At 40.9% G+C, this 25,115-nt stretch overlaps 4 protein-coding genes across 6 annotated transcripts; 1 reads left to right on the forward strand and 3 right to left on the reverse strand.

Annotated features, from left to right (window-relative positions):
- Positions 1 to 1,618: 1,618 nt before the first annotated feature.
- On the forward strand, positions 1,619 to 7,215 carry LOC140794305 (homeobox-leucine zipper protein ROC3). The gene is made up of 11 exons (XM_073146291.1): positions 1,619 to 1,939; positions 2,037 to 2,257; positions 2,339 to 2,456; positions 2,582 to 2,770; positions 2,866 to 3,345; positions 3,434 to 3,535; positions 3,635 to 3,847; positions 4,423 to 4,591; positions 4,677 to 4,945; positions 5,061 to 5,156; positions 6,119 to 7,215. The coding sequence occupies exons 1-11, from the start codon at positions 1,763 to 1,765 to the stop codon at positions 6,539 to 6,541; spliced, it is 2,457 nt and encodes an 818-aa protein (XP_073002392.1). The 5' UTR covers positions 1,619 to 1,762; the 3' UTR covers positions 6,542 to 7,215.
- Positions 7,216 to 8,946: 1,731 nt separating this feature from the next.
- On the reverse strand, positions 8,947 to 10,647 carry LOC140793740 (uncharacterized). Its single transcript, XM_073145416.1, has 3 exons — positions 10,313 to 10,647; positions 9,888 to 10,228; positions 8,947 to 9,694 (listed from the first exon to the last, which is right to left on the reverse strand). Exons 1-3 carry the CDS (start codon positions 10,368 to 10,370, stop codon positions 9,140 to 9,142), a joined length of 954 nt encoding a protein of 317 aa, XP_073001517.1. The 5' UTR covers positions 10,371 to 10,647; the 3' UTR covers positions 8,947 to 9,139.
- A 633-nt stretch (positions 10,648 to 11,280) lies between these two features.
- On the reverse strand, positions 11,281 to 13,393 carry LOC140793742 (probable xyloglucan endotransglucosylase/hydrolase protein 30). The gene is made up of 4 exons (XM_073145420.1): positions 13,051 to 13,393; positions 12,843 to 12,943; positions 12,090 to 12,298; positions 11,281 to 12,016 (listed from the first exon to the last, which is right to left on the reverse strand). Exons 1-4 carry the CDS (start codon positions 13,229 to 13,231, stop codon positions 11,506 to 11,508), a joined length of 1,002 nt encoding a protein of 333 aa, XP_073001521.1. The 5' UTR covers positions 13,232 to 13,393; the 3' UTR covers positions 11,281 to 11,505.
- Positions 13,394 to 18,422: 5,029 nt separating this feature from the next.
- On the reverse strand, positions 18,423 to 23,943 carry LOC140793741 (inactive poly [ADP-ribose] polymerase RCD1-like). Of its 3 annotated transcripts, XR_012110010.1 has the most exons (9): positions 23,741 to 23,923; positions 23,485 to 23,581; positions 21,624 to 22,889; positions 21,190 to 21,431; positions 21,018 to 21,094; positions 20,516 to 20,695; positions 20,335 to 20,430; positions 19,565 to 19,757; positions 18,423 to 18,765 (listed from the first exon to the last, which is right to left on the reverse strand). XR_012110010.1 is itself a non-coding variant. In XM_073145418.1 (8 exons), the coding sequence occupies exons 3-8, from the start codon at positions 22,736 to 22,738 to the stop codon at positions 18,724 to 18,726; spliced, it is 1,752 nt and encodes a 583-aa protein (XP_073001519.1). In that variant the 5' UTR covers positions 22,739 to 22,889; positions 23,485 to 23,581; positions 23,741 to 23,943; the 3' UTR covers positions 18,423 to 18,723. The 3 variants fall into 3 exon arrangements, 2 of the variants coding, with proteins under 2 accessions (XP_073001519.1, XP_073001518.1); XM_073145418.1 differs by lacking the exon at positions 19,565 to 19,757 and having other exon boundaries at positions 23,741 to 23,943; XM_073145417.1 differs by lacking the exons at positions 18,423 to 18,765; positions 19,565 to 19,757 and having other exon boundaries at positions 19,884 to 20,430.
- Between the last annotated feature and the right edge of the window lie 1,172 nt (positions 23,944 to 25,115).

Below are 25,115 nucleotides of genomic sequence, written 5' to 3' on the forward strand. Positions count from 1 at the left end.
TCGTTTCAATTTTGTTGATGACTGGTGGATTTTTTTCTTATTAGTTGACCTTTTTTCCTTTCACATCTGGGGTTATTGCGGTTTACACCTTACTTTTCTCGCTATTTTCAATTCCATCCCTACATTTTTTAATAGAATATCGAAGGGATGCCCTGAACCACACTCTTATTTTCGTCATTTTATTTTCAGAGAACACTCCAAGAAGGATATTTTTTTATAAATTTAGTGAATAAAATATGGGTCAATCGCCAATGCAATAGGGCATTATATATATATATATATATATATATATATAAAGAGGCTTTGTAGGAGCCTCTCTCTCTCCATCCAAAGATCTACATGCTTATATTTATTATATATAACTGAACTAAAAGGCGTAGATGAGAAACAAATTTTGATTGATTGTTCGAGGGGAATAATAGCTTAAGCATAACAGGACGTTAGTTTTGTACCAGACCCCACAATTCTCTGCAGGTCAGTGTCAAGAGTGCAAATCCAGTACTAAATAACGCGGCTTTGGAATCCAACTAACACAAGCCACCACCTTGACGTCAGATTAAGAGCCCACAGCCCATTAATAGGATGGGCATCTACTCACATGTATGAAGTAAATGTGATGCAGTTTAATTAATAATACAAACCCCAGAACTATTCATGAACATTATGTGCATTTAAGAGCAGCCTGTCCTGCTGCATAAGATGATATTATTATCCAAAATATTGTCCAGGGACAGCGCTGTCAGAGGGAGAAGAGACCGTAGTTGCATCGTGCGAAGGATGCAAGAGGATAGTTATCGCGTAAACTTAGTTCAAAGTTTTGCAGATTATTATTTTGGTTATTTTTCTTATCTATTGTAAGTACTGTGAGAATGTGAGAGAGAGAAAGGGGCCAAGTTGGGCCGAGATGTAAAACAAGAGGTCGGGGGCCCACAGCCCACTTGACCCATCATGATCCCTACGGCTGCTGCTGTGACAACACACGAAGTAAAGGCGATACAATTTACTAGCTTTGCTGTGCCTAAATCCAATCAAACACTTAGCATCTACGACTTCAAATCATGCATCAATTGAACCAAACATAGAATAGCATAGACGTCGTGCTCTTTGGCCGCACTCCCACTCCCACAGCGGAAAAGGGTAAACTTGTAGACTTATTTCACCATAATCGGCATTATTTGGAGTGCATTCACTACACCGACGGCGGAGATGCATCCGATGGAGGATCAGGGCCGTCCGAATTAAAAAGTCAAGAGGCGGTTGCGCTGGTCTCCGTAGGACGGGAGGCCAAAGTCCAAAAGCGAAAGGGAAAGGAGGTTGGGGGGGAAGCGGACAAGGGTTTGACTTCTGGGGGGGAGAGTATTGAGTAACCTCCCCTCCGTCCTCGCCGACTGACACGTGTCGGTTTCTTCAACGCGGATTCACTGGCGAGTGATCGGTTTCTCTGTCCCGCGGAGTTAAAGACCGCATTAACCCCGTGCGGTAAAACGCAGCAATTACCGAGTAAATGGCAAAGTTTTTAGAGAGAGAAAGAGAAGAAAACAAAAGGTTGGTCCGCATTTGCTAGACAAGAGGAGGAGGAGGAGGAGAAGAAAAAGAAGGAAGGAAGCATATACAAGTAGGAGGAGAGAGACAGAGAGAGGAGCTATTCTCTCCTTCCCCTTTTCCCACCACAAAAACCACATACACTTCTTCTCTTCTCTTCTCGTAGATCTTGTCTCCATCTTTTTCTACCTCAAGTGAGAGAAAAAGGAGAGGAAGAGAGATGTATGGAGACTGCCAAGTGCTGTCTTCCATGATGGGAGGAGGAGGAGGAGGAGGAGGGGGAGGGGGAGGTGGCAGCGTGGTGTCACCCGATTCTCTCTTCTCCTCGCCGATCCGAAACCCTAGCCTGGGCTTTATGACGAGCATGCCCTTCCATGCCTTCTCCGCCATAGTCCCTGTGAGTAGTAATACAACATCACTCCAGTTCTTTCTCTCTCTTTTCTTTTTTTCCCCCCTCCTCTATTTATGATATATCTTTTTGGGGGGTGCTGCAGAAGGAGGAAGGGTTGATGGGGATGGGGAGGGGAGTGGCCAAGGAGGAGGAGATGGAGAGCGGCGGCTCCGGAAGCGGACACGTGGACGGGCTTAGCTGCGGCGAGGGCGAAGAGAACGACCAACTACAGCAACCATTCCAACAGCAAGATCCGCTGCAACCGGCGGCGAAGAAGAAGAGATACCATCGCCACACCGCTCGCCAGATTCAAGAAATGGAAGCGTGAGACATCCACTTCTTCTTCTTCTTCTTTAAGAATGTTTTTTTTACATGTTAATAAAATAAAAATTTTATAATTATTAGGTTGTTTAAGGAATGTCCGCACCCGGACGACAAGCAGCGGCTGAAGCTTAGCCAAGATCTCGGCCTCAAACCTCGCCAGGTCAAGTTCTGGTTCCAAAACCGCCGCACCCAGATGAAGGTGAGCACATTTCTCTCCCTTTTCTTATCAAATATACAAATTTCTTCGCACGTGCGAAGACAAAGAAAATTAATTTACTGCCTATTATTGGTGGTGGTGGATGAACGGAATGTAATTAACTAAAGGCGCAACAAGACCGGGCGGACAACGTGATACTGCGAGCGGAGAACGACAACTTGAAGAACGAGAATTTCCGGCTGCAGGCGGCGATCCGCAACGTCGTCTGCCCTAACTGCGGCGGCCCAGCCATCCTCGGCGAGATGTCCTTCGAAGAGCAGCATCTCCGAATCGAGAATGCTCGCCTCAAGGAGGAGGTATAAACCAACACCCTCAAAACCCTAACAGCGTCGATCATATATATAAATTTCAACCTACATCTGTTCATATATAATCTCGTGAACGTATGTAGCTCGAGCGGCTGTCGTGCATTCCATCCCGTTATGGAAACCGGCACGTGCAACCGTCGCTAGGGCCGGCGCCGCCACTATTGATGCCGTCGCTAGACCTCGACATGGCCATATACTCGAGGCACTTCAACGAGAACACAATGGTGAGTTGCGCCGATATGATCTCCTCCGTTCCGATCGCAGATGACCACCCGCATTTCCCGAGCGTGCTCGTCATGGAGCATGATAAGCCGATCGTGCTCGATATGGCGATGACGGCGGCGGACCAGCTGGCGAGGATGTGCCGCACCGATGAGCCGCTCTGGGCGCGAAGCGCCGTGCATGGCATCGAGGTGTTGAACTTGGAAGAGCATGCGAGATTGTTCCCATGGCCGATTAATTCGAAGCAAGAACACCATTTGGAGTTCAGGAAGGAGTCGACTCGCGATACAGCGTTGGTTATAATGAACAGCATTACGTTAGTGGATGCCTTCATGGATGCTGTAAGTTTAATTACCTTTAATTCACTTGTTAATTTCATTGATATGAAATTAGGTTCCTTCTAATTATTTCTGCTACCTTTTTTCCTAGAATAAATGGATGGAATTGTTTCCTTCAATTGTTTGCAAGGCAAGAACACTGCAAATTATTAACACTGGAATCTCTGGTCAAGTGAATGGCTCTCTCCATCTGGTAATTATCTAATCAATTAACTATAATAGTTTCATCCATACTCCTATATATATAAATACATATATCTACGTTAATTTTGATCTTAATTAATTTAAACAGATGCAAGCGGAGTTGCAATTCTTGTCTCCTTTGGTGCCGGTTCGCGAGATTTATTTCTTTCGATATTGCCAAATGAATGCAGAAGAGGGTGTGTGGACTATTGTTGATTTCCCTGCAGATGGCTTCCAAGAAGGCCTTCAAGTCTCTCTTGCCAAGTGTAGAAGAAGGCCCTCCGGCTGTCTAATTCAAGATATGCCAAATGGTTACTCAAGAGTATGTCACTTTAGAAGTACCCTTTAGAAGATAATTAATTATTATGCATCTTAATTAAATTAATTCCACCTACTAGTTTCTCTTCAGCATAGAATATATGGGACGCATATATGGGAACAAGTAGTGATGGATATGAGGGCATAATAGGACCTTGATTAATTAGGTCACAAATTATATATCTAATCCAAGCATGATTGATTTTAATGGATATGCATCAATTAAGTAAATGAATCTAACGACATCTTAATTCTGTATTACACTATGTAACTAGAATCTATTTGCATTTACGAGTAGAATTCAAATCCGAAATGATCTGACTCTTAATGGACCGGATATGGGACTTGAATTTAAATGTCAAATAAGATCTGAACCAAATCTGACAAATTTAAACATTTCAGATTCAATCCTAGCTATAAACTATCTGACTGTATCCAATCCGATTAATCACCCCTGATTGTTAGTATTTTGATCTAGGGCTGGATACAGCAACAATCTAAAGCCTAAAACGTTTACACTTGCAGTTGTTCATCAATTAGTTCTAAATGCATTATATAGTTATAATCCTCTTTATATAGGTGATATGGGTAGAGCACTCGGAGGTGGAGGACAAGGTAGTGCACCAAGTCTTTGGTGAGTTTGTAAGCAGTGGTATGGCCTTCGGCGCAACACGGTGGGTTTCGACCTTACAACGGCAATGTGAACGGCTTGCGAGCCTCATGGCGAGAAGCATCTCAGACCTAGGAGGTAACAAATTCTTGATCTTACCCTTCCACTATATATATTTATGTGTGTACTTTTATTCATAGACTTTATATATGTTCCTTCTCAGTTATTCCTTCTCCAGAAGCAAGAAAGAATATGATGACACTATCACAAAGAATGGTTAAGACCTTCTGTGCTAATATTAGCTCTTCTGGAATCCACTCTTGGACGGCGCTCTCGGATTCTCCCGAGGACACAATTAGGGTTACGACGCGGAAGAACACCGATCCAGGGCAGCCTAATGGTGTAATTCTCACTGCAGTCTCTACGACATGGCTTCCCTTCCACCATCAACGAGTGTTTGAGCTCGTAACCGATGAGCAGCGACGTTCTCAGGTAGTTATCGGAGGATATTATTGTGTATTTTGCTTTGAATCTTCTTTTATGTATTCTACTATTTTATGTTAAATTTGTGGCATGATGATTTGTAATTAAAATGTCGACTTTGCAGTTTGATGTTTTCTCTAGTGGAAACTCGCTACATGAGGTGGCTCACATCGCGAATGGTTCTCATCCAAGGAATTGTGTTTCTCTTCTGCGTATTAATGTGAGTATATATATTGCTTTCTTTAGTTGGTGAAGGTTGCTATCCTTTGCTTTCATTTATGTGTGCCTTATTTGACTTATATCGTTTTATTAGACTAGATTATATACATTTTCAGAAATTGTATGAAGAAGGTAAGTCGGAAATATTAGGAAAATTCTTCTTTCTCCTTGATATCAAGAAAGAGGAAGTACTTATTTTTCGCCATTTAGATATACAACTATACCGAAAAGAACAGAATATATGACAAACTTCGTATAAATAGCCTTAGGATTATGTAACAATATTGCTACTTCCAGAGAATATTTGCATATGTGCATCCTTCATTGCATTTATATTATTTACATATGTACTATTTTGTTGTGCAATATATTGTAGAGAAAGCAAAAATATGGATCCCTGTAATATAGCTTGGTTAATTTGAATTAAGGAAGTCTTCGTTGAAAGTTTTCTTAGTCATTTAGTTGCATTTACATATAAAAGTTGGAAATCGAAGTAATAAATTGCATCGAGAATAAGCTAGCTTTCCCAGTGCCATAAACAACAAAGCAGTTGAACTACAATTAATGCATGCTTGTCTTCCAATTCTCATCCATGTTCAACTCATTTCATGCAAATGAAGAGGAACTACTCATGATAACCACTAAGGAGTGAAACTGAAAGTTAAATTCGGGGCAGCTTTACTGCATTTATTATTTTCCCCACAAGTGTAAGACAACAAGCTCTGCCTGCCAACTTGAGCTGTCAAAGTTACCACATTGAATGAGCCACGTACCATCCTGTCAACCATCCCACCAACCTTTCCAAGTTCCATTAAAGAATTCAAACAAATAAGAATTTTTTACAAAAAAAAGGGCAAATATGTCACAATATCATATGCTATTGTCTGATAATATACTTGTGCATGCATGCATATATAACATGCAATATTGACGCACGTACTTACGTGAAATTTACGCATGCAGGCTGCAAGCAACTCATCTCAGAACGTGGAGCTCCTACTGCAAGAGAGCAGCACCCACCCGACCGGCGGCAGCCTCGTAGTGTGTGCAACGATAGACGTCGATGCCGTCCAGGTGGCGATGAGCGGCGAGGATCCATCCTACATTCCTCTCCTTCCTATGGGGTTTGTGATCTCCCCAGCTATTGCACCGCCAAATCGTGCTTCTCAAGAAGACACAGAAGGTCCTACTTGGGGCGCCGCCGGTTGCCTCCTCACGGTCGGCATGCAAGTGCTCGCGAGCGCCGTCCCGTCGGCCAAGCTCAACCTCTCCAGCGTCACCGCCATCAACAATCACATATGCAACACCGTGCACCAGATCAGCGCCGCCCTCGGAGGCGTGGCTCAGGCGGAGCCTTCGGCCACCGCCGCCGCATCTGAACCCTAGCAAGAAAGGGGTAAGGATGGAATTACCTGGTTAATTATACAACCCATACACCCCCTAGCAACCGAATGCACCCTTACCCTTAGGAGCAAGAGAGGATTTGACAAAGACCACCCCGCCCCGCCCCCCTAACTAATTAACATGCTCTCTCAAAATGACAAAAATACCCTTTATATATTTGGAGGGCATTTTAGTCATTTTGTATATGCCATCCTTTGTAAAGCCTGGGGGTCTTTGTCAAGTTTTCACTTGCCCTATAGTTTTGGTCATGTTGGTTGTGTGGCATGCATGGGTTAATTAAAAGCTATAGTTAATTTCCATCCTACAGATCGATCAATGTGAAGGAAGTTCCCATGTAGTAATAAAAGATAGATTTGTTAATGAAGTGTTTGAGTTAGTATAGAGAGGTAGTGGAGTGGAGGGGGAGTCAAGAGCGCACCAGATGTGACCCTTTGTGATCTCTGGTTGGGTTATAATTTCACCAGGGAAAGAAGGGTAATTGGTTCGGGAATTGACTTCCTTCTTGCTTGTCAGACTCTTTTGTTTTGCTTTTTCCTGGGAACTTTTTGGCATTTTACTTCCAGTACCTGATGTAACTTTTATTATCTTGTTGGTCTTTAAATTTGTGTTACCTCTCCGCTGCATGCAATTATATATGCAAAGTTGGGTTGGTAGTATATATGGTATTCAATGCTCGCTGCTGGGACTTTTCACGACCATTTCAGGTAGAGCCTTCAATGTTCGCCATTATTGTATGCCATCTCCTCTTTAGAGGAGTCGGATATTAATTGATGGTTTGGATCTTTTGACTGTCAAATATATCCTTTACTGTATATATATATATCTTTTACACATTGTCATTAATTCCATATCATGACTTTCAGCTATATATTTATGTTGATATCACCATCATAATAAACCGTCATAACCTGTATGCCTAGGTTCTTTAAATGCAATCCTATGTGGGATGAAGATAGTATATGACTATGACGGCATGATATGGACAACATTGAAACTTCGTTTGAAGCCATTTGTTAGCATATACTTTTGGACTGCATGCATCATCCGGCTCGCCCCGTCCATTCTAGGCCCGAGGCCAGGTTTTAGTCCGCCCATATATAGCCCGGCCTACTCAAATCTAAGCCCCTCTAAGCCTTCTCTCTCTCTCTCTCTCTCTGTCTTTCCCTCTCTTCCGCCTCTGCTGTCGTGCTATAGCATTCCATTCTCCAACCCCCCTTGGTCACTCTGCTGTGCCTCACCATCTCTCTCGTCTTAGATCCAGGTCGCCATCGATAGGTATTGAGCAGGGAGTTCGTCAAATTCTTCGAGTCCACAATCTCGTTTGCCAAGTTCTCCCTCCTCAACTGCAAGGAGCAAGTCCGCAGTGCGACCTCCTACTCCACGATGCCATGATTCCGTAGCGACAGAAAGGAGCGCGAGATCTTGATCAGGTGCAAAGGGGACTTTTTCTCTTTGCCTCTGCTATCATCTTTCTTTTCTTCCATTTTTAAATCTGCCTTCTCGCTCTGTTATGGTGCTGCCACTGCTTCTGATATCCATTACTCCATTAGAGACCCATAAAGCCTTCTAAGAGAAAGATCCAAGAAGAAGAAGAAGTAGAATACCCAAGAAAGAACTCAAGAAGAAGCCAAAGCTCACCCAGTGGCTTCATCTGGCTCTCTCTTTCTAGATCTGCTACTCCACTTCTTTCTCGGTATCATTTTTTTCTGCGTCCTATTTGAATGATGCCAGTGCTAAATATTGGCTTTGGGAACGAGCAAAGGACGAGATAAGAGAGACAAATGGCCGTTAATACCGTTATATATGGCGCGAAAGTAATTCGAAAGAAGGAGCGGATCTATTGTCCGCAGCCACGGCGCCGGATTTTCTACAGCCCTATACTTGGCGGCATGTAATTGGCTCCGAAGCTGACATATATAATACAAAGACTAAAAAGACTTTAAAAGATCGAATATAGGAGTAAATACAGGGCTCTCGAAGGATGTAATTACAAAAATTCTAATGGAATTTCCGCAGAATGCTCTAGCTTTTGGTAAAAGTAGGAATCTTACGTTGTCTATCAATAGTAGTGGAAGTCAACCAAAATTCTTCTTCATCTAAGATAACGACTAAACCTAAGATAAGATTATATTATCTATCAATGAAACTTTAATTTCGGTAGTGATCTCAGAACTTGGAATTTTTCTACACTTCTTAATTTACTTTTTCTCACTCGGACTCCACCAACAAATTAAATTCCCCTTCTCCAATTTCAAATTAAAATCCACATACAAAATCTTCAAAAAAAAGAAAGAAAAAAGAGTTCAACCGCAGCGAACTATTTGTTTCAAGAGAACAATGGCATGGAATCCACTCTAAATTTTTGAAGGAAGGAAAAAAATCATTAATTTCGCAAATAAAGCAATTTTTTTTTTATTTCAGCATGAATTGCATTTTGTTCCACAATTCGTGACAACGATGAATCAGTAGACAATTGTAGTAGATTTAAAACTATAAAAGAAATAAGCAGTTAATAGAATTGGTGTCAGGGAATGACAACCATAACAATCTCCAACATGTCAAATTCTTAAAAAAAGTCCCTCAATTTTCTTCGTCTTCCTCCTTGAAGCGCAGATGCTTCCCTTCGGGCACCGGCAGTCCTTTCAGCACCAATGTATTCGGCGAAACCGTCACCTTACAGTTGCCACCAACTTGCTCATGTCCTTCAATCTCGTCGTCGCTGTTGTAGATAAACCTTGTGTGCTTCCCTCTCAATTCCGGCCCTGCAGCTTTACCATCACCCACAACCGACATCTTCATCATACCATCGCATAGATCGTCAAAAGACTCTTCATCTTCTTCATATTCCTCAGAGTAATAGGCAGCTACTTCCTCTTCTTCGAAGTCTTCGAGAAGCTCACTGCCATTGTCCTCGTCATCCTCCTCCTGAGTACTTGCATTGACCTGAATGGACCAGATAGAAGAGTTGTCATCCTCAGGAGATCTCTCCGGGTAGCTGCTTTCGCTTCCTTGGTATGTGAGGGAAGATGAGATCTCGGAGGCTTCAGACTTCCCCGGTGAGTCAAACAGCAATGCCCGGTTGAGCAGGCATTCTTGAGGACCGAGATTTTCTTCTCGTTTCAGACCTGAAACAGCCTGAAGAAAGAAGAAAATTAGCATCACTTGAATTAAGAACAAGTACTTAACACTGATTTTACAGCAATAAACCATGAAGCTGGAGAAATTTTCTCAAAATTGGAATATTGGAGGAAAACAAGAGGTCGAGAAAATGTGATCTTTTAGGCTAACAGAGGCATTTCATCAAACAGAAGAAGCCCCACCCACATACCTGCTGAGTGATCGAAACATTTCCTTCCACAATACAAGGCGTATTTGCCGGTGTCGGAGCAAGAAGTTGCGCCGGGGACCTCGAAATCCCTAAAAGGGCATGGAAAGGAGGGATATTTGCCAAGGAAATCTTATTCACAAGCTCGCCCTCCTCTTCCACCTTCTGCAGCAATGTCTTCACCTGGCCGCGGAGAAGCGCCTCGCCAGACCCCGGCGTCCGCTTAGCCCTACCCCTGCTCTTGGCCAACAAAGACGATGGCGTTTTCTCCACCGCGAGCCCAACAATAGGCGAATCGTTCGTGATGTCGAGAAGCGCCGAACGCTCGGATTGCTTGCCTTTCTCTGCGTTGAGATCAAACAAGGAATGTGATGCCATGGATCTAATATTTATCCTAATAAGAAAAAATGATTGGTTCTTCTGCTCACCGGAGGCGACAGAGGTCTGAGATCTCGTAACCCTTCTCATGGATGATGGGGTCTCCATTACTGGAAATGAAAAAAGAGATATGGGTCTGCGAGAACGAATCAAAAGATGGAACGTGAAAGAAGGAAGGAGAGAGAAGAAGAAGAAGAAGAACACAAGAACAGAAGTGAGTTCGGGGGGAAAGTGTGAGGGGGGATTTTAAAAGATTTGAAATGGGAGGACTCCAACGGTAATATGACCGTTGCAGCGAGAGTTTCCTCCCATATCCTTTGTGTAGTGGTGAAGGGTGAAGGGATTTGGCTTCCTTCTTTGCCGTTCTGAAAACTAGCCGTTGAGTGAGGAGAGGCACGAGAAACGAGTCATTAATAATATGAAAAAAAAATGGGCTTTTGGGCCTTTGGCCCATTGTGCTTATGCACTAATTTCTCCATATCAAACATATTTACTAGGTCAACAATCCACAAAATATCCATAATTACAAATATGGGCTTTCTAAATTATTGATAAATATTTACACTCTAAATTTCAAGGAGGAGGGTTAATTTACTCATTAACATGAGTTTGTTAACTTTAACAATAATTTTTATAAATATTTCGTTAAAAACTAACAGTAATGATATTGGTGATATTTTAAAAGTTCTCACTGCCAATTATCTTAAAAACAGAAACTCTTAGCCCTCGGTCCTTTAAGATAAGAATCATCAGGAATATATATATATATATATATATATATATATATATACACAATATATTAAGGTTGCTTTCAATAGAGAAAGCCACATATAGATTAAAGCTTAAGCCAAAACTTTTCAAGCAATTCAACTTTTTATGCACAGAGATTCCAAGAACGACTTACTCTTGCTTATGATTTATAAAGCAAATCCATCTGAAAAGTATAGCAGAAATCCGTGAACTCAACCACCACTCCTTCACATAAGACCAACCACACTACCTGCTCGACCAAATGATATGCCTCGCTCGAAAAAGAATCAATCCTATAATATTATTCAACCAGATTAAGTACTACTAGCCAGTAGCTTCATACGAATAATGATAACAATAATAATGTACACTACGAATACTACGTACTCACATGCAAGAGCCATCCTTTTAAGTATCCAATGACATGTACATAGCAAGAAAATTAAATTTTTGATACGACTGTTTCATTGACCAATTAGCCAAATGATTAAAATTAAACGTCGGCCTGATCACGCCTAGTCCTAGTCCGACTCCGGCGTTTAATTCTCCGGCGGGAGGTGACATATTTAGACTCGCCCCACTCCCAAAACCTCTGCTGCTCCAAGGGGGTGTTATCGCATTCCGGGAAGGTGGTGGCGTAGCGGACGGCGTCGTAGCAGACGGTGTAGGCCAAGTAGCGCTCGCGGAAGCGGCGCATGGCGGCGCGCTTTCTGGAGGTCATGGCGGCGTAGTCGGAGGTCATGAGGTCGACCTCAGACTCGGCGCAGTCCTCCATGGAGGGCTGGAGCTGGAGGCTGTCGGCGCGGCAGCCACGGAGGACCAGGTCGGAGAATTCGGAGGTGAAGGGCGCGTACTTGTAGTTCACCTTGTACTTCCCCCCCTCCGTCGCCCACGCCGACCCGTCCCAGATCGTCGCGTACAGAGACATCGGCTTCGACGGGTAGTCGCCGGCCATCGCCTCGCTTCGTACCACCTCCCTTATAGGCGTATCGTCCACGTAGAACCTACACAAAAATAATTACATAAATTATGGGATGACGAAAACACCCTCCGTCAAGATATGAATTGATGGCATACACGATGCGATCGGCGGTCCAGAGGATGGAGTAGCGGTGGGCGTCCTCCGTGGGATCGAAGGGGAGGTGGTAGCGCTCCTCCCGGCCGCGGCTGGTGCTGCCGTTGCCGTACACGTTGGTCTGTACCTTCCACTCCTTGCCGTAAGTGTTGCCCAAGAACTCGAAATCCAACTCGTCGTGCGTCTTCTCATAGACATCCCCGTTCGATAGCTGCGCCAGGAAAAGAAAATGGAAAAATATATATTAAAATTAAAATTAAAACCCCGAATTGATTAACTTAAGCTTATTTATAAATAATTAATCCATGCATGTGCATTATTATTATTATATTTTGTACACAACGGTATGCATTAAATCGATGGTTCCATATTGGTATGGATATGCATGGGCTTCGATATTCATCCCCTATAGAACTAGCAATTTGCAATAAATATGGCTACAAATATTCTACGCGCAGCCTTTTAGACTCCCACAATCCATGTGGCCAATACTGCTTCTCCCAACGACTTCCTAGCTAGCTAATATATATTGAAACACCAAAACTTTTAAAAATATCTATATTCTTTGGCGTGAAGTTATCAATTACTCCTCTCCAAACCACCGCTACCGGCACCGGAGAAAGCCATCACTCGCCGGAGACCAATTGACCAAAATACCCCTGCTAATTCTTCTCAAAGAAAAAGACGACGACGACGAAGAAGAAGAAGAAGAAGAAGGAGAAGATAATAGCAACTACAATTAATCATTTACTCACATAGAAAGCCACGACGACGCCAGCCGTGTAATCCGAAGGCAACTTGATTGAGGCGCTGAAGAATCCATGGTAGTAGTAATCGGATGAAACGAATCCAGAGCCTAATTATAAGCAATTCGAGATATAATTAAATAGTTATCTATCCATGGTACGAGAGGTGATCATAAGATGATCGAAGAAGAGTAGTTGTTATATATTAGATATATACCAGTATAACGATTGAGCTTAATACTAACGCTTCTCCCGTCCGGTGACTTGACGAGGTTGCTGTACCCGAATAAAGGCGAGTAGCCCTCGTCGAAGGCGATCGTCGGCACATCGAAGGCGGCCATCGCTGCCGTCGTCATCGCTGCGGCGGCGATCACCGCCGCCAATAAGAGAGAATTCATCTCCTCCAATCCCTCCAATTGGGTTTGGTATCTCGCTTTCTCTTCCTCTATCTATCTCCCTCTCTCTTCTTCTATTAGCCACTTGTAGGTGAAGCTTCTCTTTCTCTTTTCTTTTTCTTTTTGTTTTTAATCCTTCGCTTTGCTTATAAAGGAAGAGAGGGAAAGGATGTAGAAGGTTTTGGCATATGTTTATGTATTTCTTAATTTGTTTATTTGTTAGTGTTATTATTACATAGGAGAATAAATTAATTAGTGGGAGAAATGGAGGGTGTGGCGGCTAATATTCCAAGGATTTGGTGGGAGGATATTGTCATCCTATTAGACGTCCACTTGCCTTGGCCTATTCGATATAAGCCGTTGGATTCTTCTTCAATTAAGTTATATATTATTCTCATAATGTGTGTATATATATATATATATATATATATATATGAGTAGAAATGAGTTGGATACTATTGGTTGTATTTGTTCGATTCGCATCCCTATGTAAATATTATATAATATTGAAACCTTTTTTTTTTTTTCCTTTCTTATAATTTTTTGAATAATTATATTTGGCAATATGGTGAGGAACATTGGAACAGGAAAAGTTTCTCATCTCCTGCGTAACAGAGGACCGCGTCCAACAGCGACGGCGGCGGGTGAGATGAATGCTACCTTAAGGTTGTCGTTTTAATTATTGGGTTGTTATCTTTGTACAACACTTGTGATTAAGATAAGGCAGTAAACCTACCCAAATGAAATTAGTAATTATGATAACGATGATGATGATGATGATGATTCTTATGTAATCATTACTTTCTTTTATTCTACCAAAAGTAACCCTCACCAATTGGTTAATCTTGGGAACTAATTATTCTTTTATACGTATACCTATTCGTATTATCGCCTAATTACTAACCCACCTAATTATTCAAAGGTTGGGTTTAATTTATCCTTCTTAACTCTAATGTGAAACAGATGTTTGGACGCTTGACAATTAAGTAAAGACCAAAGTTCACGTGAGTAGCTGCTTTATTTTTCGTACGCCGAATGTATACAACTTTGATGCATGTCACACGAGCCGTATTTGTTATCTTGGTACAATCCCAACCTCATATTGTAGACAATTCTCTGCAGGTAGTTGCAACGTTCACCTCCATTTGTAGACGTGAATGAGATACTAAACCTACCATCGTTTAGTTACCCAAAAAAAACTATCGTATTTATTATGAAAATCTAGTAGATTGTATATATATTGCTACATGATATGAGTGTAATTAGTTAGATATGATATAGAAGAAAAGCATTGGTAGGGAGGTGTAGGTGTGAGGATAAGAAAAGGGCACACCAAAAGATACATCATCTTTGCTAATTGCTCGTGGTCGGTCCTAAAAGATGAAAGCTACCTTATTGCATGCGTCTCAACACCCACTTGCCAATGGCAAAGGAACTAATAATTTATCAAATTGACTTCCTAATTCTGAAACAAGATAAAATTAACATGGGGAAATATTAATACGCTTCTTCTTGCAGGAGAGGTTGGTTTTGGTAGGTCACAATCTATGGAACCTGTCATCATAAAATTATTAGGATAATTAGCAACTTTTTTAGAAAAAGCTTGTCGGCAAATATCGTATTCATTTATTTAATAAAATGATTGATATAGAAATTGAGAGAGAGAGATAAAGACGGTTCTTTTGACACAAGACCGTCACTTGGATATTGATATAATGGTAAGCATTCCAATAAGGAAAGTGCGTTATCAAGTCATAAACAAAGGGTACTACAAGAAGAATAGCCCTAGAAAATACACAGACATAAAAGACCCAAGATTAACATGCAGCTTCGTTGTGGTCTGATAGTTATAGGTCACAGTCTTGTGAATCTCCAAGAGGCCGAAGAAGAAACTCCAACCTAAGCAAAAAAAAAAAACAAATCACAAAAGAGATAGCAAAGAAGAAAACACATAGGTTGTAATGCAAAAGGGGCTAACGCCCACAACCAAAGTAGGGTGCGCAAGATTGGAGTCAACGAACAGAGGCGAGGTAGAACAACATAGGTGATGAGCCGGACAACGATGTCAGGCAGCAAGGGGTTGATGAGTTAGACAACAAAGAGGGACAATTAGCTTGGGGAGGGGGAAGCAGCAACGATGAGCAAAGTTGGGAGGACAACTGGGATAGGTAGCCGTGGGGAACAATAGTGATCGACATAAATGAAGACTGGTATGGCAGGCGAGGGGACTGTGACTAAGAGGGATAGCCAGAAGAGGGTGGACAATGGTAACAAGTTGTCGAGGGAACATCGACGGTTGCTAGGGAGATCATGGCGACAAGTGGAAAAAACCCCTAGGAGAGAGGGAGAAGATTATATGGCAAACTCTAGCAAAGCTAGGGCCAATGCAGGGAGAGACAATTAGTATATGGACATGAATAATGCACTTTGAAATAAAATTTCTTCTTTTAAATTCTGAGTTATTTGAAAATGAGACATTCTCTCTCTCTTATAATGATTTTCTGGGCAAATTATAGCTTGCCTCCATATGGTTTGAACTGATTTTAACTCCCTATACTATAAAATTAAGCACATCTAATGATCCAAATCAAGTTGCAATGGAATTAGTGCATCATTAATTCCAATATTTTTCAAGTCGATAAATAATCAAACTACCTGTCGTTCTTAAATCAAACAGTATTTTGTATGGGTAATTTAGTATTTTCGGATCTTGGTTGACACCTAGCTAACAATTATAACATGGTGTTGACAACGAAAGGATTAAATACTTAAGGTGCCATTTAACTTCGTGTATATAATTTTTTTAAAAAAAAACTGCATCTGCATATATAAAGTGTAATCTAAAATTAAACTAATTTTGAGTTAATAAATCTCATAAAATATTCTTTCTAAGGGCCAAGATGAGCTCATATGCAGTACTTTGACATCCCCTTCATTTTAGCGAAGATCAAAACATATTTTCTTAATCTTTAACAGAAAAAGAGAAAAAAAATAATAAATAAGACCTTTATTTACACTACTTTTTTATATTTTATTATAGATGCTGCATCGTGAAACATACAGAATTAATCGACCTTTAAGTTTAAAGTAGGTAGAGGTAATTTACCCTAAAATTATTGTTGGGCTAGTTAGTCAACCTGAATTATCTACTTTTTATTTTCACTCTTTGGGGGGGAAGATAAATGTGAGGCAGAACACAGTGCGACTCCTAAAGATTTATTCTTGGAGTGCCCTAAAATTATGTTGGTCTTCTACATGGTTCTATTCTCGCGAGGCCCACTCAAGGCAACATCTCACATCTCACTGCCGTGACAGGGAAGCAACTAAAGGCGATAACCCCTCCCCACTGTACCACACTGACAGAAGGATTTAGTTTTAGTTAGAATACTAAGCAAAAGTTTTGTACTCTTTTGTTGGATAGATAAGAATAATAAAACCAAGGTTAATGTTAATTTCCACTATTCTTATATATAAATACAGAGAATTTGGGAGATCGAGTTTTATGAATTAAAATTAGGAGAAGAGATTGCGTAAGGTGATGTAAGAGAGGGAGGAGGGTCACAGGATGGAACTCACCACCTAACGGAACTCCCAAGATTCCAAAACAACTAAACCCACCAAAAATATATATACATATGCATGTCCCCAACTCTCCACCACTTTAATTTTAAAGCCAACTATGTCGCTTATTGTTCTATTTCTTTTCTTTTTTTAAAATTTTTTTTTTAAAAAAAATCAATTGCAAGCTAACAAATTTGAGAATATAATTGAAAATGACGAAAATACCCCTAAGGGCGGACATTTGAGAATAAATTACTGTACCATGCGGATATGTGTGAGCCCATGTATCAGTGTGCTGCTGGTTTCATCCAGGTGGACCAGGCCCCACCACCGGCTTTCTGTGCTTATCCACCGAAACCCAACGAGGAAGGAGACGGTTTGACGAGATCGTCGGGCTACGTGTCGGAAGCCCAATGGGTGCGAGGAGGTGGCGGTTGCTGTCAGGTCGCTCGTGGACGCATGGACGTCTCACCGGCCTCAGAGAGCCATTCCCCGCTTCCCTCGGTGTGTGCGGGATCGTCTGCTGCGAGGGTTGCACGGTTTTGTTGAGCAGAATTTTTTTTTTTTCTTTCCTCCTGAAACATAGGGTGTGATGTGCAATTATCCCAGCTTAACTACTAAGAAGGTCGTGCCGACGAAGTTCTAGAACGTTGACTGGTTGTTTTGCGGCAGCCAACCAATGGGATTCGTGCAGTAAGGTTGACCGCAGGAGTTTTCGTGCAGCTATGGTTAAGAATATCTGCTGTCATGTGTTGTGGCGGATCAGTTGACAGCTGTCCACATGGAGAAGGGGGAAGATGGAATGGGAAATTGGGACAGTCTGGTGTTATGTGGATGCAACGTTAGATAACCGAGTGAATTGGACTTTGTGAAGCCTTGACCTGACTCCTCCTTTATTAATTATATTATTAATTTCTATTTCCATGTCGGTATGATATTTTTAGATTCAAGTCCATGGAATTTTTGATATTAAGATTAACCACTTTGCAGAAATAATCCTAAGAATATTTGCTATAAGTAATCTCAATTGGGCTTGGACAAATTTGGTTCTGGGGAATGACAGGTAAGCCCGACCAACCAAAGCAGGCCCACATATTCCTCCTCCTCCCCGTTGAGAAATATTCAACATCGTGGTCAGCTTGGTATGTTGCTTTGAAAAAAATCAACCGACCATAAGCCAAAATAGAGGAGTACTTAGATAGTTAAAAAGCCAGTGATCCCGGATTTGAATCCTGCGGTTAATTAGTTTCATGACCCCCCCCCCCCCAAAAAAAAAATTTAATGGATACCAATAAAGTTGGCAAGAAGCTGCAGAACCATGACAGCAAACCATGAAGTCATTGTTGCCCAGAAGAATTTGGACTTCAAAATGCTCTCGTTTATCATCATCTTGTCAAAAATGGTGGCCTTAAACAAGAGACGTCGCAGAAGCACAAAATTCGCAAGCCCAAACATAACTTTCCATGGCCTCGTCTCAAGAAAACTTGCACATCTGAAAGTCAAGCTGCAACAGCACTCCTGGAATTACAAGTACGCCTAGCCAACCCCTCGACTCTCCCGTGTTCTATTTTCCAGTAGACTTCAAAACAAGTACTATGAAAGAACACCTGATTGAGAATTTATAAACTGACAGTAACACAAGGTAGCTTTGCTTTATGAGAAGGAAAAGTCATTACCACCCCCACCAAGGCAGCTTTATGAAAAGAGGACCACAAAAAAATAAAAAGGAAATGCTAACCAACCTAAATTCGTAATTCACATAGTCAATTACTCAATTTTATGTCGTTGATCTAATGGGTTAATAGAGTCATGACAGTTGAAAAACAGCAATCCTCACTGGGGACGTGACCCTCCATATCAACCTGATGCTTAAATACACCAGCAATTCTTCTAGGAGCAAGCTTTACCACATCAAGATTTGGATTCCGTTATTACTACGAGGATCTTGGTGTCTCATGCCTTGCAATCGGAGGTAACTGTGAAGAAAAGAGAATGCTTATGATAAGACTCCATCCAGTTGCGCCAACAAACGAGTGAAGAGAGCAAAATTATGGAAGATCACCAACTCAAGTACACTTGTCCTACATTACATGAGGCAAAACAACAACTGACAGGTAGGCAATCGAAAAAACAACAAACTCCGTGAGAGATTGAGAGGTAAATCTGATAAAACACAATAATCCCATTCTTCATATAACATGAACAGAAAAGAAAACAACTAAAACATGATACAGAAAATAAAGTTGTTCAGACGAACAAAACGTGAATCTGCAATGAAACCGCCTAGCCTTTATGGTATAGTTATAAGCTTAACAAGAATTCCAGAATGAGGAATTCTACTCGCTGATATATCTGAGCAAGAGGTCAGGCAATGAAAAATGGAAAATTGATCAAAACCTGCTCTCAAATAAAACCAATCAGATTGTCCACAATTTCAAAAATTCAGGAGACTACTAAGCAAAGATAGTAGTGAGAAACTGGCAAATGTTTCCTAGCTCGTCTCAATTTCACAATTCACATGCCCATCCAACTTCAATTCCCAGGATGTAAAAAGCAACTTTTAAAAATGGGAATTGCTTAACACTTCTTTGAGCTTAACTCAAGGTGAGAAAGCATGTCCTTGGACTAATCTCTAACAAGAGGGCCATGTCTTAAAACCTAATAAACAGAAGAGAGCATTTGATGGATGAAGATCTAACTGATCAATAAGTTGTTTTTAAAATTAAATATAAAAAAAAAACATGACCCATGTTCTGGATTCGCTGAAGGATGTACCATGAGCTAGTAGAATGTCCAGAATGATGTCTACAGCAAGCTACTGTTTGGGAGGAATAAATTGCTGGCTGTGATGCAACACCTCTCAATAGAAAATATATGACTGATTTGAGATGGAGTGATACGTCATGGATATACCGTCATCAACTTATACAGGAAGTAGAGATGTACCATGCTCCACAGGATACACCTACTACAGGATGGAGGGTGATATATAAGTGTAAATGAATGTATTGCTTCTTCAGAAAGAAAATGAAGGTATTAACTTGAAAGTCTTCAATTGCCATTGTACTTCCCAGAGAATATAGTTGACAAGATAGATCCAGAAAGGGTACATACTACATAGAAACTTTTTCTCGTGTAAATAACAGCACTTACATCAACTCACAAAGAGCAAAGTAAAGTATTTTGATGTACATAGCACAGGCTAAGTCCTATCACAGACTGAGCTTAGACCAATACAAGTTTTACCTGATATGTACAGTTCAGCGAAACACAAAAATGCAATCTCGCTGTGATCATGTGGGCCATAGTAGTGATGATATAGATATGGTCAATTTAGGTAAAATACATGAGAGTCCAATAACAAAATTAACCAAATATTCCCTATCCCTAATCAAGCATCAGCCCTTTTTGGAACCAACAGGCAAAGGTTGTCCTATCGATGAGCTATATGAGTCACCAAGATAGCTCAGAATCCTAACTGTTTGTCATATCGAACCCTATTACCAATTGCACGGCTTCATCATAGTCTCGGGAGAAAATCGTACCTTATGTTGGAGCCTCATAATCGTAGATATCAACAGTTTATCACCAATTATCTGCCTCAGCTTTTTAACTAGGTCAATCCTGCTTATCCGTTTCTTCTAGAAGTTGGAAAGAAGACACCAGTTAGCTAGGACATCAAAGTGCCTCAAGTAAAATAAAATGTCAGAGGAGGAAAAGTGAAACCTTGAATTCCTCATAATGACGATTAACCAGGTCCATATCTTGAGGAGACACCTTAGTTGAAATCGAGGCAAACAACATTGAGAAAGGCATCCAGGGTGACGAAGGAGCTCTTGGAGCTCTACCAAACATGGGAGCTTGAGATTGATTTGCAAAAGCTGGAGAAGGCAGAGGACCCCGATCCTGGTTATGATAATATAAAACAATATCAGTCAAATGACTAATATTCTACTACTAAGAGATTACAATTCTAATAGTGTTCTCATATCAAAGAAAGTCATGTAGCAAGTTGAGTTATGGTTTTATATTTAGTGGCATACAATAGTGGCGATGCTGTACATGTCGTTTTAAACAGATAAATGTTCTGGCCAATTATGTAAATACCATGATACATGGTTAGATATACTTCCTTATAACCCAATGGAATTAATACGAAATTAATTTTGGATTCTAATGAATTTCCTGAAAAAAAATTTAAATGAAAATTATACAGAACAAAACAAACCTGTAATGGACTGTTAGGTAAACTGGAACTTATGACAGTAGACATATTAGATGTGCTTCCTTTCGCAACCAAATATTCTGCAGTGACAAAATATCAGTTATCCAGAAAATTGGACCTTAATAAAAATTATAATTGCATGAAACAAAGTACAACAGTCATATTAGGGAAATACCTTTAGCTTTGGGAGACATTCTGATGGTTAGAACATATTCTGGATAAATGTGTCTTTTCACATTCACATCCCATATAACATAATGCTTTGGCTTTTGAAGATCATCTACTCCACTATCAAAATTTTCTTTACTGGGCTGAAACTGTTTAGATCCAGGATGAACAAGTTCCACATTTCCCATTATAACGCGGCATAACATCATATAGGTAACCCCATTTTCGTCAACATCAGAATAACTAGCACTGCACAGAGTATTTGCATTAGCCGTATATCATGAAGTTTGTCGGATTAAATAAACAAAATAGCAGCACTGCTGAAATAATTGTGCAGCAACAGCAATCAGAACAATAGACATTGCTAGATTCCATCACAAGATCACGAGGCATGATATAGTACATTAATATGGCTATAACAAGGGAGGAAATAAATCATACCAGATATTGGAGCAATTTGCAGGTGCAAGATGTGTACCGATACCATACACAGGGCATTGTGAAGGCTTCTTAATTTGCAAAATACCGTGGAGCATCATTTCCTCCATATCATTTTTGGAACAAGCAAGCCAAGCATAACGGACATTTGCATTGCCGCGGCAGCTTTTAGTAATCTCTACCTGCTTTTGGAAGGGTGTAAAACGTACTTGTCCAGAATTATCAAGCAATGGGGTTCTATAGATTGCAATGTCCTCTGCCTCAATAAGTTGGCCCAGTCCCCGGAGTAACATTTTCTTCACGGCATCATTGACATGTGGGCCACTGACTTGCCTAGTCAACTTCTCTTGCAAAGATTCAACAACAGAAACCTTACAAGGGAAGAAAGAACACGGCTCATTTTCTCCAACTGCTTCATCACCATCAGTATAGACTTTCTGGTAGCTGAAGGAATCTTCTTCGCTCTTGATCCTCTTAAAATTAGAGGTTACTTCATCATGAGGTTCTGAACTTGAGCTTTCAGCTGCACTTACTGATATCTCAATGCAGGGATCAACCTCACATGCCCCATTTGGTTCAAGATTGGCATAGTCATGTTTCCCTTTGCCAGGATGCTGATGTTGGTTTAATGCATAAATTTCAGGACGTAGTTCTGGAAAGAAGCATTTGCCACACTTGTCAATCCAAGCAATTGGCTTCCGTAGACCTGTCTTCAAATCTATGCACACCATGTGCAAAAAATCCAACAATAAGTGCTGGTTCTGGTATGATACTTCAGTTATTCCCTTTTTTCCTCTGAAGTCTTTCTGGACCATGCTGATGATTTTGCCTGGGAAATCTTTCCACTGATTCTCCTGATATGACAGCATACGCTGTGGCAACCCGCTAGTCACAAAATTGTGGTAGCCCTTTAAGATATGTCTATCAGACCAGCAGTTAAAGTTAGCTATGCATTCAATTGTGTGGCAGGTTCTCACAGGAGATTGATCTGCACCATACTGATGATATTCCAAGTCATGGCCAGCCTCCATCCAATATGCAGCAGAGTCCCGCTTCCTCTTAAGATCACCTATGTTTCTTCCACAATCACCCGACACCTTTACGCTCGTCACTTCCATTTTTATACACGGAAAAGAACACCGACCACTGACTAATTCTTCTTAGCAGACTTGTCTCAACAAAATCTGTTATGTATACTAATTTACAGCTTTGTCCATAAGGCAATAGGAAAAAAGGCTCATGCCAGTGGAGACAATAACCAAGGTGATCCTGAAAGGTTAGCAGATATATAACTTAATCATGTAATTGCATGAAGCACCTTGCTAGAACAGGAAAATACGATGAAAAAAGAATCAAACAGATTTAAATATTTGATACGTTCTTTTCTGATAAAAAGATGAATAGGAGAAAAGAGCAAGGCAATGCCGCAATAGAGCAACATACTGTAAAGTTTGGAAAATGCAATTTGGAGGAAAAAATCAGCTATCTGCCTATCTCCCCTCACTAGCATAAAGCATGACAAGAATTAAAAAAAAATCCAGGGAAGAGAAATTCCTTAACCAGCTATAAAATTTATAATCTTTGGAGAACCATATATGCGACAACAAAGAACCAAAATATCGTGCGCGTGCAGGCAAAACAAGTTCCACAGTTTCACCCCAATTACTACAGTATTTACCAAGAATGATAGCAACTATAGCGACAAACTGTCATTATGACTACCAAATTAGATAGTATCGATGCAGAACAAATATACCCATGAAGTGGATAGACTAGCTTCAAAAATCAACACAGCAAAGCTCCCGTCTTTGATATATTAAGAAAGACTAACTCAGCATAAACTGCGAGATAACTCAACAAATACCTTCGCGATTGGGCGTCCGGCAATATCTTGTAGCAGCACGCCACCAATTCCATCTAAAACCTCAAAAGACCGGCCTCCAACTCACAGAAAATAAATCCTGTAAACCAAAAACCCTACTTACGAGCCCAAACTATAGCAAATAGCAACACCAGATCAAACGATCAAGGACCCACACAAGTTACAATGAGAGAAAAAAGGAAGAGGACTGCACTCGATTAAGAAGGGAGGGAAATAAAGGGATAGAGATGAAGGATACCTGGGGCGCTTAGGAATCAAATACATCGTCTCTCTCCTCTCTCCCTCTCTCTCTCTCTCTCTTCAATCTCGGGGGCGTTCTCTGTGGTCGCGAATAGGGGGGTTTGCGGGGAACCCTCGGTTTTGGGAGAGAGAGAGAGAGAGAGAGAGGGGTGAATAGTTTCGGGTACAAATAACGTCGCACGGGCGGCGCTCCTTCGCCCCTTTTCTCTCTTGCTTGCGTCAAAAGCAAATGATCCCACGATACCGACTTCGTCCCGATCTGACCGCCAAGGACTGTTTCACGCATCACGAGGCAGAAGACGAGGATTAACAACCGCTCATTCTGTGCGATATTTTTGGGTCCGTTCTCTTGAGCATCACATGTGTGGACGGGCCGTATGCTTGAAACGGATACGTGGCTAGTTTCGGCGCGCTCGGCAAAGGATTGAGATGCTCTGGAGCCTGTTTGGTGTTTTATGACTTTTACCAGGGTTGACTTCTATTATTGGAATTGCGAAAAGGAGATGGTTTACGTGTGGATCGTACATGGTTTCGGCATGTTCGTTTGAAATTTTAGGCTTCATAAATCGAGTGGAAGATGTATGCCATGAGATCATGCTTTGAGTAGTACGAAGAAAAATAATAAACAAATAATTTGGGTTAAATATTTGTTTTAATGAAACCGGCAATACTGCCTCAGTCTCCTCGTAAATTTAATTATCGTTTTCTTATACACCACCAAACTTAAACACGAAAATATTTTTTTACTGTACTATTAATTTATTACTGAACCATTAAACAGGTTCAACTACTTACTTAGAGAAAAAATACTTTAAAATTTAGCAATTTTTTAAAATAGTGGAACACAGGCACTTTATTTGATGTTCTTCGAGGGGCAACTCATTTCTTCCAATTCCTTCTCCTTTGGAAGTCGTTTTATTTTTTGCACCTGTAAATTTGCATGAACAGCATTTTATATATTGTACTTAAGTGGACTCTTCGCTTTCTGGTCGACGATGCTCTCATCGGCACCAATCTTGCTATCGAGAACATCATTGAGATGAAGTTTGTCATTACATCAAACAAAATATCAGTGAAGGAGGTGAAGAGGTGGACGAGACAAAATCCTTCATTTTTCAATGTGAATTTATTTACGGTCTTGATTTTTTACTATTCCTTTTGTTTGAGTTGATCAATTAGCTATCAGTGGGCATTTGGTGTGTTTGTGGTGTCAAAATTTTATACTTTCGATGCATGCTTGTCTTGTCCATCATGACATACATTACAGTGACAGCAGTTGGATTCGAGATACCCAGGTTGAAAGTCTATTTGAGAAGTATGCACATGAAAATTTGTCCCAAAAGCTTTTCGCTATATGAGTATCGCTAAACTAA

Source organism: Typha latifolia, chromosome 8 (assembly GCF_019914945.1).
Source record: "Typha latifolia isolate L0001 chromosome 8, TyphaL0001v2, whole genome shotgun sequence".
Classification (NCBI taxonomy): domain Eukaryota; kingdom Viridiplantae; phylum Streptophyta; class Magnoliopsida; order Poales; family Typhaceae; genus Typha; species Typha latifolia.